The 18,245-nt window shown below is 35.3% G+C and overlaps 1 protein-coding gene and 1 non-coding gene across 5 annotated transcripts in view; one reads left to right on the plus strand and one right to left on the minus strand.

The window, feature by feature from the left end:
• DIAPH2 (diaphanous related formin 2) overlaps positions 1-18,245 on the minus strand; it is a 760,781-nt gene that overhangs the window by 663,973 nt on the left and 78,563 nt on the right. For 3 of the 4 annotated variants that reach the window (XM_056124107.1, XM_056124106.1, XM_056124109.1), the window contains exons 3-5: positions 17,419-17,595; positions 6,354-6,458; positions 208-228 (exon numbers count right to left, since the gene is read on the minus strand). In XM_056124107.1, coding sequence (XP_055980082.1) covers positions 208-228; positions 6,354-6,458; positions 17,419-17,595 — 303 coding nt within the window. The remainder of the gene's footprint in view (positions 1-207; positions 229-6,353; positions 6,459-17,418; positions 17,596-18,245) is intronic. The other variant, XM_056124108.1, reaches the window with a different exon arrangement.
• On the plus strand, positions 7,757-7,863 carry LOC130032684 (U6 spliceosomal RNA). The gene has a single exon (XR_008793861.1). It is a non-coding gene; the product is annotated as a U6 spliceosomal RNA (small nuclear RNA).

Raw genomic sequence — 18,245 nt, forward strand, 5'->3', positions numbered from 1 at the left:
AAGTACAAGATTAAATAATAAAAATAAACCAACAGAAAAAATACCAGTTACATTTTAACCACTTGATCTTAATGTTAATCTCATTGTTTTTGGTAAGATATATACACACCAAAAGAAGAACAAACTCTATAATATATCAAAAGCAGAACTCTCTAAATTCTCCAAACAAATTTACATTTAGGAATAAAACACATCTTTTGTACTCACCATAACTTTACTTCCAACTATCTGCAAACAGTGGTCAACGTAGAGTGGTTATGGTGTAAAAAGAAAAAAGCAGCAATATTAGTAATTAGAAGCTTTCTCCAGAAGTGTTTAGTAAATTAGTAAATAGTTAACCTTATATATATTTTTCATACTTTAAATCTAGAGTCTTAAATAATTACTAATTTCATAATGTATTTCTATTATATCTCAAAGATATGAAAAGGCTGCAGAATTCACAAATAAGAATTCAGAAATGATATTATTAAGCATTTGAGGATTTTTTTAAATGTACTGAAACAGATTTCTATACCACTTGTATTTACCATGCAATACAGGATTGAGTATAGTCAGGCATCAGCTAAACTCAAGCTCAGAGATTACAGAAAAAAAATCAATGAAAAATAATATATTCCTGTCTATGACCGTACCTCCCTGAATGTGACTGATCTCATCTGATCTCAGAAGCTAAGCAGGGTGGGGCCCAGTTAGTAAGTGGATGGAAGAAAATAAATGTATTACAAATACTGTTTTCTTCTTAGTATAAAAGTTAAAACTTAGTTATTTTAGACTACATGTTACATCACGCACTTAGTACAAAAGGTAAAGCACTGAGACTAACAGATCAGAACTGAGAGACCAAAGATAAACATCACATAAATGGACAGTTATATCACAAAGGAACCAAGAGCACAGGATGTAAGAAGAAATGCCTCTCAAAAAATGGTTCAAGAGGGGCGAGAGTAATAGTACAGCGGGTAGGGTGTTTGCCTTGCACGCGGCCAACCCAGGGTTCGATTCCCAGCATCCCATATGGTCCCCTGAGCACCGCCAGGAGTAATTCCTGAGTGTATGAGCCAGGAGTAACCCCTGTGCATTGCCAGGTGTGACCCAAAAAAAGCAAAAAAAAAAATGGTTCAAGAAATAAACAACCACACAAACACAAAAAAGAAAGAAGTGACTGGGCAGGAGATAGAGCACAGCAGGTCAGGTGCTTGCCTTGCACACAAACAACCCAGATCCAATCCCTGGCACCTCCAGGAGTGATCCCTAAGCAAAGAACTAGGAGTAAGCCCTGAGAACTTCTGGTGGCTGTGGAAAGAACAGAGGATGGGATAGAAGGGGAGAGGGGAGAGAGGGAGGGGTAGTAGAGGGAACAGAGTGAGCAGAAATCTGGTTATCCACGTGGAAAAGTTTTTAATTTAACCCACTCCATGCACGAACATTAACTCTAAATGGAATGAAAGCTTAGATGTTAGAATCAAATCAATAAAATATGTCAAATAAATCATGGAGGATGTTGTGCTAAGTAGACTACATCAGTAGAAAGACAAATAGCAGAAAATCTCATTCATATGGGGAACATAAAATGAACAAAGCAAGGGAATGAGAAAATGTTCAATGAAAAAAAACCCTAAGACCCAGACAACAGAAAGCAGTTATTTTATGTGAAGAAAAGCAAAAGAAAAGTGTCCTTTAGGGTGTGGTGGAAAGTTATTAGCAGTTTGGTAATGGCATGGCATGGTAACATTTTCCCCTAAAAATGATAAACACACACATATATTTCTAAAATAATGTTCTCTCACCAATTTGAAAATTGATAATTATGAAAAAATAATTATTTTCTTATAAAATTGTGAGTTTAATTAGAAACTACATTGTTTACTAATATTCAATGTCAAATGCACACTCATTAGACAATCTAATATCAGGGTTTAAGTTATCAATTTTTTCTGGAGTGTATGTATATGCTAGGATATTATTATTATTTTAAGATAATAGAATGGTATGACAGGGTTTGCAATACTAAAAAGAGTGTTATTCTATTTTTGAAATTACATGCTGATGTTTTGAAAACAGACTTCTAAATAATGCTTGCCCAAGTTATACCAAATGTACAAAAACCTACCATAAATCAGGTCTATAAATACACTTCCAATAATGAGCAAATGAGTATAGCCTCTTCAGAAAAGACATACTTCTCAACTCCCTTTATTTAAATTTTCTTCATCACTGACAAAGTAGTACCATCTTCCTTTTCTTTTCACATTCACATAACTTACAGAATAGAAAAACACTAAATAATACTTGCATCATTTTTTTAATTCCTTTGTATTCCATTGCCTAAACTATTTTTTACAAAGTCAGTTACACAAGCAAAGAATCTTGCTTGCTTTAGAAACACATTCTGAATGCACACCTGTATACAATTTCATGCTGGTTTAATATCCTTACTTAGCAAGCCCAGAAAAATGAAGAACATTTCTTACTGAGCTCATGTTATTTCTTTTTCTTATTCCAGTCAAAATGACTAATACAAGTGTTAGACGGGAAAGCATACAAAACATATTTACCTATAATTCACATGTTTTACACATGACTACATCCCTAGTCCTTAAATATTTACTCTAAGATGAAACTTGAAATTTGCCTATTTACAGAGAATTTTCATGAAGAAAAGCAATGATATGCACTTTTAAATAAGAAAACACTTTCAATCAACAAATCAGCATGATGAGAAAAACTTCATGACAAGCAACAAATATCTAAAATCTAATGAAAAACAAAAGGAAACCTGGGTTTGAACATCCACTTACTAGCTTATAATTTATATAAATTTTATTTCATTATCATAAAGAGATCAAAAGATAAAAGGCAAGTTTGTCACTTAAAAGTAACTCTCTTGACCATCAAAAGAAAATGATGTGCACAATTTTCTTTGTTTTATCAGAAAACGGGCTGGAGCAATAGCCCAGTGGGTAGGGTGTTTGCCTTGCACGTAGCCGACCCGGCAGACCCGGGTTCGATTCCTCCGCCCCTCTTGGAGAGCCTGGCAAGCTATCGAGAGTATCCCGCCCGCACGGCAAAGCCTGGCAAGCTATCCATGATGTATTCAATATGCCAAACACAGTAACAACAAGTCTTACAAAGGAGACATTACTGGGTCCACTCGAGCAAATCGATGAATAATGGGAGGACAGTGCTACTTTGCGACAGTGCTTATCAGAAAACACTAACAATAAATTAGCCCCATTGTGAAAATAGCTTTAACACCTGCTTATCAACAGACTTTCTTTCATCATAATATTGGGGCCATGAAAAATATCAGCAAATAAGATGTAAGTCAAGTGCTCATGTCAGTTTCTCACATGTCTTAAAGAATTCTTATGTATGTTTCAAAGCATTTACTATCCATCTAGCAAACAGCAATTCATGAGAGTTCATCCAACATTTACCCGATTCATAGCAAATCTGAAAAATGAGCCAATAATTTATAGTTTGTATTTCTTTGGTTAGTTGCTTCAGAGAGAACAACATGAGAATAAATGAAAGCAAGGTCCACACAAAGATAAATTCAAAATATAAAGAGCTTAAAACAATTATGTTCAGCCCCATTTACACAAGCAACAAAAACAAAACATGAGGAGAGACATTAGCAAATTCCTAACATTAAAAACAAATGGTTATTTATATATCACTATCTTTACTCTCTGTGCAGATTTAATTATATAGAATTACTACTATACTTGCTTTTAGGTATTCAAGAAAAACTCAACATGCATCTTGCATTCCTAAAGCATTTTAATAGCAAATACAAAAGTGAGAACAGATTTGTCAAAAATTGAAAGTGGAACCCTCAGCAACACCTGATTTCATCAAAAACAATGCCATAGAAAATTTTACATACCACTCAAAACATATTTTGCTCTTAGATAACAGAAGCCAATTAAAAATCATTCTACCTCTCTACTTCTGCAGAGCTTTAATAGGTTATATTTAAATAGATTAAAAGGTAAAGGTTGATCGTCGATTTGCTCGAGCAGGCAGCACTTAGAATTTGCTTCTTAAAATATATGATATACAATTGTATAATTGGAAATAAAATGCCTCAATAAATTCCACAGCAATCAGTATACTGAAAAACAATTACTAGAATAACCAAATAATTTTAGAATATATTTTTATAATTTAAAAACATTACTTTTCTAATATAAAATGTTTTAGTCTCCAATGGAGATGTTACTGGGCCTGCTCGAGGAAATCGATAAACAATGGGAGGACAGTGACAGTGACTTATTAGTAGAAAAATGCAAATAAGTATGACAATAAGCTATCATCTTACACCAAAGAGAATTACCTATTTCGTAAGATCAGAAACAATTACTAATGAATACAGCCTATATTAAAAAATATAGAAATGCTGAAACCTATTCATGAACAGTTTTGTAACTATGCTTCTCACAGTGATTCAATTAAAAAAATACAGAAGCAGTGTTGTCAGGGATAAGGTCAAAGAGGAACACTCATTCACTTTTGCAAGGAATGCCACCTTCTTTGGACTCTATGTAAAACAGTAAAGGATGTCTCAAAACATTAAAAGTAGAACTCTCAGCAATTCCACTACTTGGCATCTATACCAAGTGAACAAAAACGTTAATTCAAACAGATATACATCTATGTTCATTGAAGCACTGTTTACAACAGCAAGGATAAAGAAGAAACAAATGCCCAACAACAGATGACTGGATAAAAACCTGTGATAAAAACCTTTTTTATGGCTCTAAAATGGAATGAAATCTTGCCTTCTGCAAGATCAACTTAACATGGAGGTCATGTTAAGCAAATTAAGTCAGAGGGTAAAAGACAAATGTTGGGCTGGAGCAATACCACAGCGGGTAGGGCATTTGCCTTGCACGTGGCCAATCCGGGTTCGATTCCCAGCATCCTATATGGTCACCTGAGCACCACCAGGAGTGATTCCTGAATGTAGAGGCAGGAGTAACCCCTGAGCATCGCCGGGTGTGACCCAAAAAGAAAAAAAAATTTTAAAAGACAAATGTCATATCATCTTACTCATATATGGTATATAAGGTGGACAAGGCAAGAGAATGAGAAAAAACAAATTTAAAAAAAACTCTGAACTTCTAAGTATGGGTAAGAGGGTAGTTGATGTGGGGATGGACAACAGTGATATGAGAGGTAGAGGGTCTTTGGCAATGTGGTGCTCGTGCAAGGTCTGTAACTTTGTACTTCAAAATATTAAACATTAACACTATTTTAGATATGTTCCTTTTTATTTAAAAAGCAGTTTGTAAATTTAATTATAAAAATATATATGTTATAAATATGTCCTACATGAACATATATCACAACATAAAATCACTGTATACATACATTTTTAACTAAACATATCTATATCTTTGTGTATACAGACACACACATATACATTCAGTGATGTTATAATATCCAGATGTGCAAAGATTTCTCTTTCCACAAAAGTTACATTTATGAAATATGTTATGAAATATGCATCAATCAAAAAATACATTTCTCAGGACCTGAGTGGCACTATAGTGTGTAGGGTATCTTTCATGTGGCGAACCCATGTTCGAGTCATGGCACCCATATGTTCCCCTGTGCCTGCCAGGAGTGATCCCTGAGTGCAGAGCTGGGAGTAAGCACTGAGCACTGACAGTGTGGCCCAAACCCCAAATAAAGATACGTTTATCTCATTAAAAAGGCAAATATGAGACTACAGATGTACCTTATGAAGTAAAGAAAACAAAATATTCCATTAGACTACTGATAACAGGTCTTTTCAAAGACTGATGATGACAAGTCTTTTCAAATACTACTTTCAAGTCATTTGAAACACACAATTTTGATTCACGCATTCTCCTTAATATTAAGCTACAATTGTAATTATGAAGCAGTTCATATACTTAGCACAATTAAAGAATAAATAACAAAAGTATATAGCATATTAAAATTAAACTTTAAAGCATAAATTAGATAAAACTTTAATGTAAATTTAAAGCTATAACTGTAATGTTTGTGCCTTCTTGCTCAAAATTCAAAATTTCATTCAAAAACATGGAATACCTGAAATTTTCTATCAATTTTTAGTAAATGCACAAATCCCTTCCCCAGACTCACTGTATGAACTCAGAGCCTTTGATCCTTAGTCAGTTTTGTTTAAAATAATGTTTAATTTTTATGAAAGTTCAATTACAAAGTTTTAAAATAAATACTATGTAAAAATTAATGCATAACTATAAATTGTCTATATGAGTAAACTGAATCAAGAAACTGAAGATATACGATGTTACATTATTTTGTGTTGGTGCTGGGCAGTTATCACTACTTACCGACTTGGAAGTAGCAGAAATATACTGTCCAACCATCTCACGCTTGGTGGTAAAATCTTTGTTTCGTAGAGGCGCTTTCCGTTCTTCATTAAGGTTCATGTCCTCCTGTTATTTTGAAAGAACACTTATAGTGAGAACTGACAAATGTCTGCTTAAGAGTTTCAAAAGTAATTAATATACTAATATTCTCTGTCTTGAAATAATTAACTCATGGGGTTATAGACATAATACAGAGTTTATCATGCTTGCATGTACACCACAGAACTGGGTTCAATACCCGGCATCTGATGTGGTCCCCTGTTGATGCTAAGCAGTATAAAATTTTTATTTTTATTGGTTTTATTGTTTTTGATACCACAAATGTCAAAATATGAAAATATAATTTTCAATTAGCTTCTAAAACTTTTATTTTCACACTTATTTCATTATGTTTCTTTTTTCATGAAGTAAAACAACATTTTACATTTTTTTCATCTCTTCCTTTCCCAAAAAACAATACTGGTCCTTCTACTACCAATTTTCAATAAATTTTATTTATTTTATATAAAATACCTGTTTCAGCAACATGTCTTAATCCCATTTTAAAGACTTATTTTCCAATTAACTTTTAAAATCCAAATTTAACTTTGCCAGCAAACATTTGCCTACTTTTGATAGAAATTATTCAGATATTCTTTAATAACCTATTAAAGAATTATCCAGATATTCTTTGACAAACACCTAAACAGAATGAATCAATGATATTCTAAAAACAGATTCTAGCATGGATAGTTAATAGCTATACTGGATTATTTAAGATTATGAATTCATGAATTTGTAAGCCTTTGTTTATTATTTCCTAAAGATAAGCTCCATAAATTCTCTAGCTCCTGCAGACAAGAAAGGACGGAATGTCTCCCACTATAATTCTAATTGAACTAATCGGGGATTTTCTACACAATGAAACAATTGATCAATTCTGCCTGAATTAATTAACTGCTTCATATTTTCCAAAGATCTAATTAACTATATATAGACAGCTGTCACATAACACAGACTTTCAATGGCATTATAAGTATGATGAGCACAGACTCAAGAACAGCTTATTAAGTAAAAGTTATTGACTATGGTACAAAAACTCTTCCATTCATCTACTTAACCTATTTAATAAAATTATTTTAACTAGTCTTGTTATCTATTATGTTTCATCTATTTCTATTTTGAGATTTTGCTGGAGCAATTCAACTTTGAATATCTATATACACCTCAGAAGAAAAAATTCAGACCATATATTTAGACATTAGGAACTAAACAGTTTTACTTTTATTTGATACTTAATCATGGGTTCTGTATTCATCCAGTGATTTCCAGAGTCCACAGGATCTAACTGCAGCTGAAAAAAATTTTACTTAAAACTCAGGAAAGTGCTCGCTTCAGCAGCACATATACTAAAATTGGAACGATACAGAGAAGATTAGCATGGCCCCTGTGCAAGGATGACACACAAATTCGTGAAGCATTCCATATTTTTCCGGCTCATCCTTCGTGCCCTACCGAGGTCATGAGTTGCCCCCCAGGAGCGGCTCTCTGGCACAGCCATAACACCAGATGCACAGAAACCAATCTTGTAATTATCTGGCTCTTTGCAGAAATCCAAAATCGTGAGGCCGCTATTGTGACCATGCGAGATTATATGATTCTCATAACCAGCTATAGAAAACCAAGTATTTCACAATGCCTTTTCAGCAATTATGATTGTTGGGGGGAAGTTCTAAACAATAATGGTGCATCTTTTGTTGAAATAATGAATGTAATCAATGTAGAGAATCATGGTCATGGTCCTCCCGTTGCTCATTGATTTGCTCGAGCAGGCCCAGTAATGTCTCCATTGGAGAATTTATTGTTACTGTGTTTGGCATATCAAATACATCACAGATAGCTTGCCAGGCTGTGCCGTGCGGGTGAGATACTCTCGGTAGCTTGCCAGGCTCTCCGAGAAGGGAGGAGGAATCGAACTCAGGTCGGCCATGTTGGCTGCGTGCAAGGCAAGCGCCCTACAGCTGTGCTATTGCTCCAGCCCATGGAGAGAATAGTTAAGTGGAAATCATCTGCCTCACAGGCATTGGGAGGGGTGGGAGGTGGGTATATTTGGCTTTTTGGTGGTGAAAAATGAGTACTGGTGAAGGGAGAGGTGTTTGATCATTGTGTGACCGAGACTTAAACCTGAAAGCTTAGTAACTTTTCCCACAGTGATTCAATAAATAAATATAAGAAAAAATAATAAATAAAATTATAAAAAAGTAAGATGGAGTTCATGTCCAATTCAATCAGCTAATCAGTGGCTGAATAAATCGCAGTACTCCTACATAAAAAAATTTTTTTAAATTAAAAAAAAACTCAGGAAAGTAAATTTTCATATGTGACATGGATTTGTATGTCCAACAGAAGGATGAGGGAAAGAGCCTTTGAAATATTCCCCCATTCTCACACTAAATATTTATATTCTATATTTATTCACTCTCAGTTTACTTCAACATACAGTTCACATGTACATAATTAAACAGGTGCACAGGTATTTCAACGTAGTTCTAATTAAATCAGTGCTTATTAAACCAAAAAGATAAAAAGTGGCTTCAGGAACTTGAGAGATAATTTAGCACCCAACCTGGATTCGATCCCCAGCACCTCAAATGGTCTCCCCAAAGCAATGCAGCAATGCAAGGAGTAATATACCTGAATGTAGACCCATGAGCAATCCCTGAGTACAGGCCAGGTGTGAGCCAAAAACAAAAAGAAAACCCAAAAAACAGGCTTCAGGAGTCGGAGTACTACAAGTATAATGTTAATGCTCCCGACCTAGCACACAGCCAACCTGGATTCAATTCTAAATACCTCATAAGCCTGCAAGGAGTGATCCCTGAGCACTGAACACCACCGGGTACAGCCCCACAACAAAGGAAAAGATTCTTTTTAAAATGTGTTTTCAAAATTATTTTGTAAAGACATCATTGAGGATAATAGCTGTAATGCAAACACAAAAAGAAAATGCCAGACTAATTTGTTTTGTTTGGGGGCCACACAAACTGTGCTCAGGGTTTACTCCTAGCTCTGCATCCTATCCCCTATAACATCCAGCTTTTATATCACCTTCTCATAAACCTGTTTCTCTCATCATTTTAAAAATCACATACAAAAATAACAATAATCTATTGCTAAAAGTATCCGATGCTTCATAATTTGATTATTAAAGTATATATCACTTATAAGTTTTATTAACTTATTAAATATAAATTATTAAAGCACATATATAAAATAATGAGGCATATCAATTGTAAATGATAGTTTCAGCTAGTGATATATAAAAGCCCATAGGAGGCCACATAGTTGAATGTAGGATTTGCCCACAAATTGGCAACAATTAAACTTTCCTGATTATGCAATGACCAAAACATAAGTCAAAATCAACTGCATAACAGATCCAAGGTATTGCTAACAGTGCTCACCCATGCAACATTTCTTAGGATAAAAGGAGTTGTGGGTGGAAAAAGCTGAAGAACCCTGGATGAAAGTCACCTCAAATTATTTAAAAAGAAAAATATATCAGGTCCACAATTGTGGCTCAGTGGTAAAGTACATATTTTGCATGTGTGAGGCCTTGATACAATCACCAACGCTACAAAAATGAAACCAAACAAGCTGGGGAAGAAGCTACAGCACAGCAGGTAGCGTGTTTGCCGTCCATGCCACCAACCTGGGTTCGATTCCCAGCATCCCATGTGGTCCCCTGAGCACCGCCAATAGTAATTCCTGAGTGCAGAGCCAGTAGTAACCCCTGTGCATTGCCAGGTGTGACCCAAAAAGGGAAAAAAAAAAACCCTCCAGAGTAAAGAAGTAAATAAAATGCTAGACTAACTAATTTTGTTTGGGGGCCACAACACTGTGCTCTGAGTAAAGAAGGCTTATTTAATTTTCTCAGTAGTAATAGAACTATGTGATACTAAAATCAGCAACTTAGGGACCAGAGCAACCATACAGCGGATAGGGTGTTTATTTTGTATACAGTCCACCCAGGCTTGGTCCACCAGCACTCCATATGGTCCCCAGAGCCCAGCAGAAGCCAGAAATAACCCATGAGCACTGTTGAATGTGGCCCAAAAATAAAAACAAAAAATCAGGAACTTATAGAAATGTGTAAATGTTTATAGTCCTCTAGAATTGTTCTTTCTTTAATACCAAGAGACAAAAGGAACTGTGATATTAGGGAAACATTTGGTAGAAGCGGCTTAAAATAGTACAGATAACATAGCAGTAAACTAAAAAGACATTCTTTTGTCAAAAAATACTGTCAAAATACAAACTGAAATCACTGCTAAAATTGTGCTAAAATGATACTTAGTGTGGGAGGTTTGCTGTACACTCTAATAAACTGCTGTTTATTAAAGACAAATCTGCTTATATTATTTCAGGAATGAAACATGGGAACTACTTTTCTTTTTGTCACTAATGCAACAATCTAACAAAGAAAACATATTATCAAAATTAATGATTTAATTAATAAGATGATGTTTTGCGAAAATAACTAAGTAGGAGGATTCATGAGTAATGCTATCTTACAAGTTGCTTTGAAGCAATAGCAAGAAAGGTTAAGCCAGAGTACACAGAGTGCTGCATAAAGACAAAAATGTAGCTCCATTTTCATGAAAGCAAGATAATTCTAAGTGCAGTTACAACACTTTGAAATGAGATAAAAAGAAAACTTGAAATATGTTGTTCCTTTAGATATATCTCTGGTTATCTCAAAACAAAGTAAAAATGTTGAAATTTAGCACGATGTGGGCATGTTTTATTAGTAATGGGACAAGTAATTCTTTGTTATCCTTAAACTGTCCTCTTAAAAAAGTAATTAGCACTCATGAACCTGATGACATGTGTTGAAGCACATTTTTTAATAAACCCAATTTAATTCATTTACCTTCTAAGTATAAGACTATAACATTCCACACTAGTCAGAAAAAAATAGTGACTTTAGTTAGGTAGATGAAAATTTAGTAGCCATGGCTCAGCAGGAAACTTTTGCATTATTCATAGATTGAAATAAAAAATATATTATTAATAATTGCTGCAAATGACGTTCTTTCACTTAGAACTATGTATCTTTGTCAGTCTGACCTTTAATCTATAGCAGAAGTAAACCAAATATCAGAATCAAAGAAACTTAGAACTAAAATTATTTAATTTCTGGCTTTTATATCACAAGAAAAAATGTGACATTTTCATATTGCTCGCACTAAAAATCTACTAATCATGTGAACAAAATCTTTAATAAATAAAAGAAACTAATTTTAAAATCATGTTTATGTTTTCTCTCACTACTATTTTTGTATTACTCTACCTAATATTAGTACATGCATTTATGTATACACATTTTAAATTTAAAGTCTTGGTTACATTTTTTGAAAGAATCAATTTTTAAAGTTTAAAAACTACTAAAATAGTTCAGAAGTGGACAAAATTTTGTACAGAGGGCCATAGAGTAAATGTTTATACTTTGTGGCTTACGAGGTCTTTTCAAAACTGCAGCTCTGCAGTTGCAACACAATCCTTACAAAGTCTAGCAAGAAAACAAAAAGAGGCATAACAATAACTGACAAAAGTTTATTCCTGAACACAGAATATTATATCAATTTCAAGTGTTCTACAACAGTACTATTTTTCCATTTCTTCAATCCTTCATGTGAAGCAAAAGACCATTTATTGAAAGAATTTTAGAGAAATGTAAGAGGAAAGAGAGATGAGTGTTCAAGAAAGAACACAGGCTTGATAAAGCAAGGAAGCCCAAAGATATTTTTAAAGCAATTTTAACTTCCTAAATTGTTTAATTGTTTACACTAGCACGCGACAGGGACAAATGGAGACGTTACTGGTGCCCGCTCGAGCAAATCGCCGACTAACGGGAAGTTAAGTGATTAAGTGATTAAATTGTTTAAAAATAAAATCATAGGGGTAGGGATAATGTATTTGAAATCTATACGTTCCCCATCACCACACTAACAAAGTATCTGGCATTAAATTATGAGCTGTCAAATAGATACATATCATGTATTATGAGGGAACTGCTCAGAAGATAAAGGGAGGAGAAAGGAAACTGATAATCTGCATCAGGAAACAAAAGAACAAGGAACAGAATATATGCAGCTTTCCATTCAGCCTGCGAGCAAAAGAAATGTGCAAAAGTCAGTAGAAGATCCTAGTGAATTTCTGCCTTGGAACAAAGGCAATTTGGTCAATGGGCTTGGAGAAGAGCAAAGAAACTGCAAAGAGGCAGGAAGCCTGTTATATCAGCCAGCAGCAGAAACCCACAAGCGGGGGTTAACTACAGAAGCCCACGGTGGGGATTGGCAGCAAGAACCCACAACGGGGGCTAAGAAAGAACAGTGAAAACGGTTAGATAGATCTCAGTCACCAACCCCCCTCGACAGGCTTTCAGTTCTCCAACAGCACAAAGCCTGAAAATCCGGCTTCTGTTAACTATAAATTCACGGAAGCCCTGCAGGCCAAGGCTTCTGACACGAGGTGGCGCCAGACAAGCATAACAGATATAGCCGATCTCCCCGCCCCCCCTCACACACACACCCTTCCCCCCCACCACCACCTCCTAATGCCTTAAATCGGGACACAATTTCCACGATTTTCTGTACTCCAACAAAACCAAGAACTGAAACAAAGGGGTAAGGATTTAGCACTGGTAAATACAAAAGCAGAAACTGAGCCATATCTCTGAGAGCAGCAGTCATAATGCGGAAGTAGCATAGAGGTCCAGTAAATTCAATTACTGCAGAAAATAGTCCAGAAATTCTACCAGCTCCAAACAGTATGTATGATAAAGCATCTCAGACAAAGATTTCAGAGATGCCAAAATGAAGATGCTTAAAGAGCTCAAATAAATGACGGTACAAGCAGTCAATAAACCTCAAGAAAGTATGAGAGGATAGATGAGAAAATTAGTCAGAAATCACAGAACTGAAGAACATAACTGTCAAAATAACAAACTCAGTGGAAGACCTCAGCAGCAGAGTGACAGCAGCTGAGGAACCAATCAGTGACCTAAATGACATGATGCAGGAAATGACCAGAAAAAGGAAAATAGTAAATGAACATACCAAAGATTCATAGGAGTGCAAGAGGAACAATGCAAGAATCACAGGCATCCCTAATAACAAGGTGAGGCCACCAAACAATTCCTAGTCAAAGTAATCATAATTAATAATTTCCCAGAGTAAAGAAACACAGGTACCCTTATTCAGAAGCTCAAAGGGTTCCATCCAAAATAAACCCAAACAGAAAAACCCAAGATACATCCTAATCAAAATGACAGAAGTCAAAACCAGAAGTAAAAACTGAAAGAACAAAAGAGCAAAGAAATGGCAAATCTATCAAATGAGACCCTAGAATCCAGAAGAGAATGGTGAAATGTGGTTTTAAAAAAATTCAGTGAAATGAAAACCTGACCAAAAATACCTTATCCAGAGAGGTTGGAGTAGGTAGGCAGGCAAATAGGGAAGGCCCTCTCCCAAGGCAATGGCAGTAATTTTCCTGGAAAGTAATAGCCATAAGGCAGGAACCAAGGCCTGACAAGACCCTTACTTGGTTAGCAACAGACCCAGAGAAGGCTGCAGCCTCCATCCCAGAGAAGCTCCAGCAAAAACAAAATTTCAAAGACCATCACTACTCCCAACCTTATATCTCCCTTGGCAACCTCTTTAGCAATGGACTTTTACCTAGGTAGAAGCCCCCACTAGAAGGCAGGTTGGAAAACCCATATAAAAGCCACCTTGAATAAAAGAAGTGCATGCATATGCTTCCCCAACCCATGTGCTGCTTGCCGCCACACTCACATGGTCAAGCACATGTGTCCCCCACATCTCCCCTCTTGAGATGTGTACTTTTATATCTAATGCTGGGGTGTGTGTAGGGGCTCTCTCCGCCCTTAGAGAAGGAAGCCCAGATTCTCACTTGAGCATGTTACTCTCCACTCTCTCCCATTTTCTCTCCCTCCTTCCCTTCAAAACCTCTAAATAAGATCTGTTTTACTTCACTGCTTGTCTACTCCTGAAAATTTTTTCTGTGAGGTAAAACAAGAACCCAGTAACCCTGGGACCCAGGTGGCAGAGGTGGATGGGGAGAAAGTGACCATCTTTCTCCTCCCCACTTCACAGAAGTCACCTTTGGGGCCCACTGACAACAAGGTGAACATTCAAATTTGAAGGAATGATAAAAAGCTTCAAAGCCAAGAAACAGCTTAAGAAGTTCATAGGCTTGCAAACGGTTTTTAAAGAAGCAAAGAGCTTCTTCGAAAAACAAAAACTTTACAAGCACTCATTATTTCTACAAAATGATGGCCATATCTTCCTTCTTTTCAGTTAATTCAATTAATGTCAGTGACCTAAACTCAACAATCAAGAGGTACAGAGTGGCAGAATCAGTCAGAGAACTGAACTCAAATTTCTGCTACTTAAATGAAAATAATCTTATAAGCAACCAATGGCCAGAAAATAGGCTGGGTGGTCATACTTACATTAAATAACACAGACTTAAATTTTTTAAGATTATAAGAGATAAGGATGACCAAATTCTTTAATAATCAAGCAATTAATACATCCAGAAGAATTTATATTTTCTAAACATATACACACCTAATGATGGATCATAAAGATACTAAGAGCAACTGTCAACTGAGCTGAAGAAAGATACTGATAAAAATACAACAGTAATAGATGATTTTCTTTAATAGGAGGAGTATTTTAAATGCATCTATCACTGATGGAAAGAAAAACTAGGAAAAAACTCAAAATGAAAGGCCATCCTTAAAGGAAGAAATGGAAGTGATGGACCTAACATGTATAAAACTCTACATCCCCAAAACATACAGTGCACATTCTTGTCCAGTGCAAAAGGGACATTCTCAAAACTTGACCACGTGCTTTGTCACAAAATAGAACCAATGGGATTGGATAAAGCAATAAATGGTTGAGGATCCTGAACATATCTATTAGACCTAGTTTTTCTAATTCCTCACGTAGGACTGCTGTTTCTTTACTGATGTTCTGTCTGGTTGGTCTGCCAAATAAAGAAGTAAGGTATTAAGGTCCCCCTCCACTATTATGTTGCCATCACCATCATCATCTTTGTATCTCTTCAGGTATATCAGTGGTTGCCTTATAAACGTAACTGCCCTTCATTCAATGCATGTATGCTGATGACAGTTAAGTCCTCTTGATCTGTGGATTCCTTAACTTTCCCTTAATCGATCCCTAAGGGATGTAATGTTAATCTCTACCTCTTATTGCTTTCTTTAATTTGGAATCTATTTGGTCTGATGCAAGTATTTCCTTCCCAGTATATTTTAAGGCTGCAATTAGCCTCTGAGTGTTTCTACAGCCTAGCACTCTAAGACCTGAGTTTATATTGATAGTTCAGAGTGTCTCTTATAAGAAACTGAATGTTAAATTTTGTTTCCTTATCCATCCAGACACTGTGCTATTTTATGGGGAAGTACAATTCAATGACATTTTGAGAAATTATTGATATGAATACATAATTTGTTGCTATGCACCTATGAAGAATTTGGTTGCTAATAATTACAATCTTTGCTTTTTTCTCCTGAGGCCATTCAGTATCCCGATTGTAGCTGGTATATAATAATTATAATTAGTGCTATTTGTCTGAGAATGTTTTTATCTTTCCTTTAATTCTAAAGCCCTATCGGGTAGAAGATTTATGGAGCTTCCTTTCATTCAATGTTTTGCTTTGTAAATATCATTCCATTCTCTTTTTGCACATAAAGCTTCATCTGAGAACAATTTTCAGTCAGCGGTAAGGCATTTGCCTTGCACGCAGCCAACACGACTGACCTGGGTTCAATTCCTTCCCCCTCTCAGAGAGCCTGGCAAGCTACCCATGACGTATTCGATATGCCGAACACAGTAACAAGTCTCACAATGGAGTTGTTAATAGGCCCACTTGAGCAAATCGATGAACAACGGGAGGACAGTGACAGTGACAGTCCCCTTTTATTTTGGTGTCAATGAAGGGACCTCTGAAACTCCTATACCCTAATCGTATGTTAACACTGGTTCAAGCCACTTTGGTTCATACTTGGATATGACTTAATTAACAAAAATTGTAGTGCCAACCTCAATAGACATCTACGAAAACAATCTTACATTAGTAAAATATATAGAACTGCAAATGAACAAATTATAAATCAGGCTCTATCTTCTTCTTTGGCCACATGAACTCATGTAACAGATCTAATACCACATACCCTAACCCTTCCACCCTGATTTCTAACACAAACTGCAGCATACATGGAATATTACATTTCTTTTTTTAATTTGTTTTAGTATAACACCTGGCTGTGTAAAGGGCTTACTCCTGGATTTGTGCTGAGGGATCTTACCTGGAAAGCTCAGGGAACCATAGGGATACCTGGGATAGAACCAAGGTCAGATGCCTCCAAGACAAGCTCCTGACCCACTGAACTATCAGCCTTGGAATATACTGTATGTCATATATAAGAAATAATGTAACTATATATCTAGGGAAAGATGGTTGTATGACTGCTGATATTAGAACAAACTTAGAAAAATTTATTTTGTTGGCCCTTATACTGTTTTACTTTTACATACAATCCTTTTGATTCCATTTCATGTACCAAACAAGATACCTTGTCCTGTTATTAGAAAAAATGATTAGGACTGTTTTTGCTTTACAGAAACAGGAACACAAATTAGTTAATTAAAAAATCGATTATGTGTTCCAGAAGCTAGTACATACTAAGGAACAAAACCATAAATAAGATAGCCATTGTGTTTAGTGGCTGCACTGGAAGAAATAAACAGGTAAGAATATTTTTGCGCTAAAGGAAAAGAAACCACAAAATTATGGAAAGACTTCTGTTTTATCAAGTTTCTGATCTCTTCTTTATAAGATATAAACACAGTTCATAAAACATCACTATTTAACATTCACAGCTATTCTGGACACACATAGTTTAAAATTGCAATATATTAGGTATCTAACTTACCATCATTTTTTCAAAGAGATCCAGTACTTCCTTTTCAGACAAATTTAAAGACCTTTCATCATATAATGGCTGAGCTGCTGGAAACTCACTCATCGCAACTTGAGAATCAATAGGATGCTGAATAAGAGGTTTCTCCTTTTTGACAGTAGATTTTCTAAAACTTGTAATTCGGTCACGCTGAAAACAGGAAAAAGAAGAACCATGCATATGAGGAACTGAGATGTCAAAATGGCATTTCATACAATATATAGCATTATTGTCTTGAAAATATGGTTATTTTTAATAGAAAATTCCAGTTAAGACATTGCACTATTTTGAAACCTTCAAACATGTGGGGTGTAAAAAGTACTCCTCAAAACTAAGACTTAGTCCCTTGTCATTTTCTTTTGCAATGTACATAGAAAAGTCATCCTTCAAAATCACATGGTTGAAGGAAAATGAATCTGTGTTAGCAACTTTCAAACTAAGGAAAAAAATAAAGACCTTTCAATATTCAATTCTGAGGGAGAAATTATAGTGATTTTTCTCTTCAAAGCGATACAAGTCTGTGATAATTATCTACGATTACTTGCCAATGAATACTGGCTGGAGAATAAATGCTGAAATCAAAAACAATGGAGGCAGTCTATCTGCGTTTGAATGTGCCATTTACTCAATGAGTAACACTAGGCAAATTACTTGGTCTTTTTTATTGCTTCTTCATCTCTAAAATAGATATAATGAACTAACTTATGTGAATAATTAAATTAGAATAACAGCATTATCTATACCATGAAATTATCATGAGATTTAAATTAAACTGATATGCTCAGTGTGCTTAGTTTCTA

Source organism: Sorex fumeus, unplaced genomic scaffold, assembly GCF_029834395.1.
Source record: "Sorex fumeus unplaced genomic scaffold, SorFum_2.1 ptg000050l, whole genome shotgun sequence".
Classification (NCBI taxonomy): Eukaryota; Metazoa; Chordata; class Mammalia; order Eulipotyphla; family Soricidae; genus Sorex; species Sorex fumeus.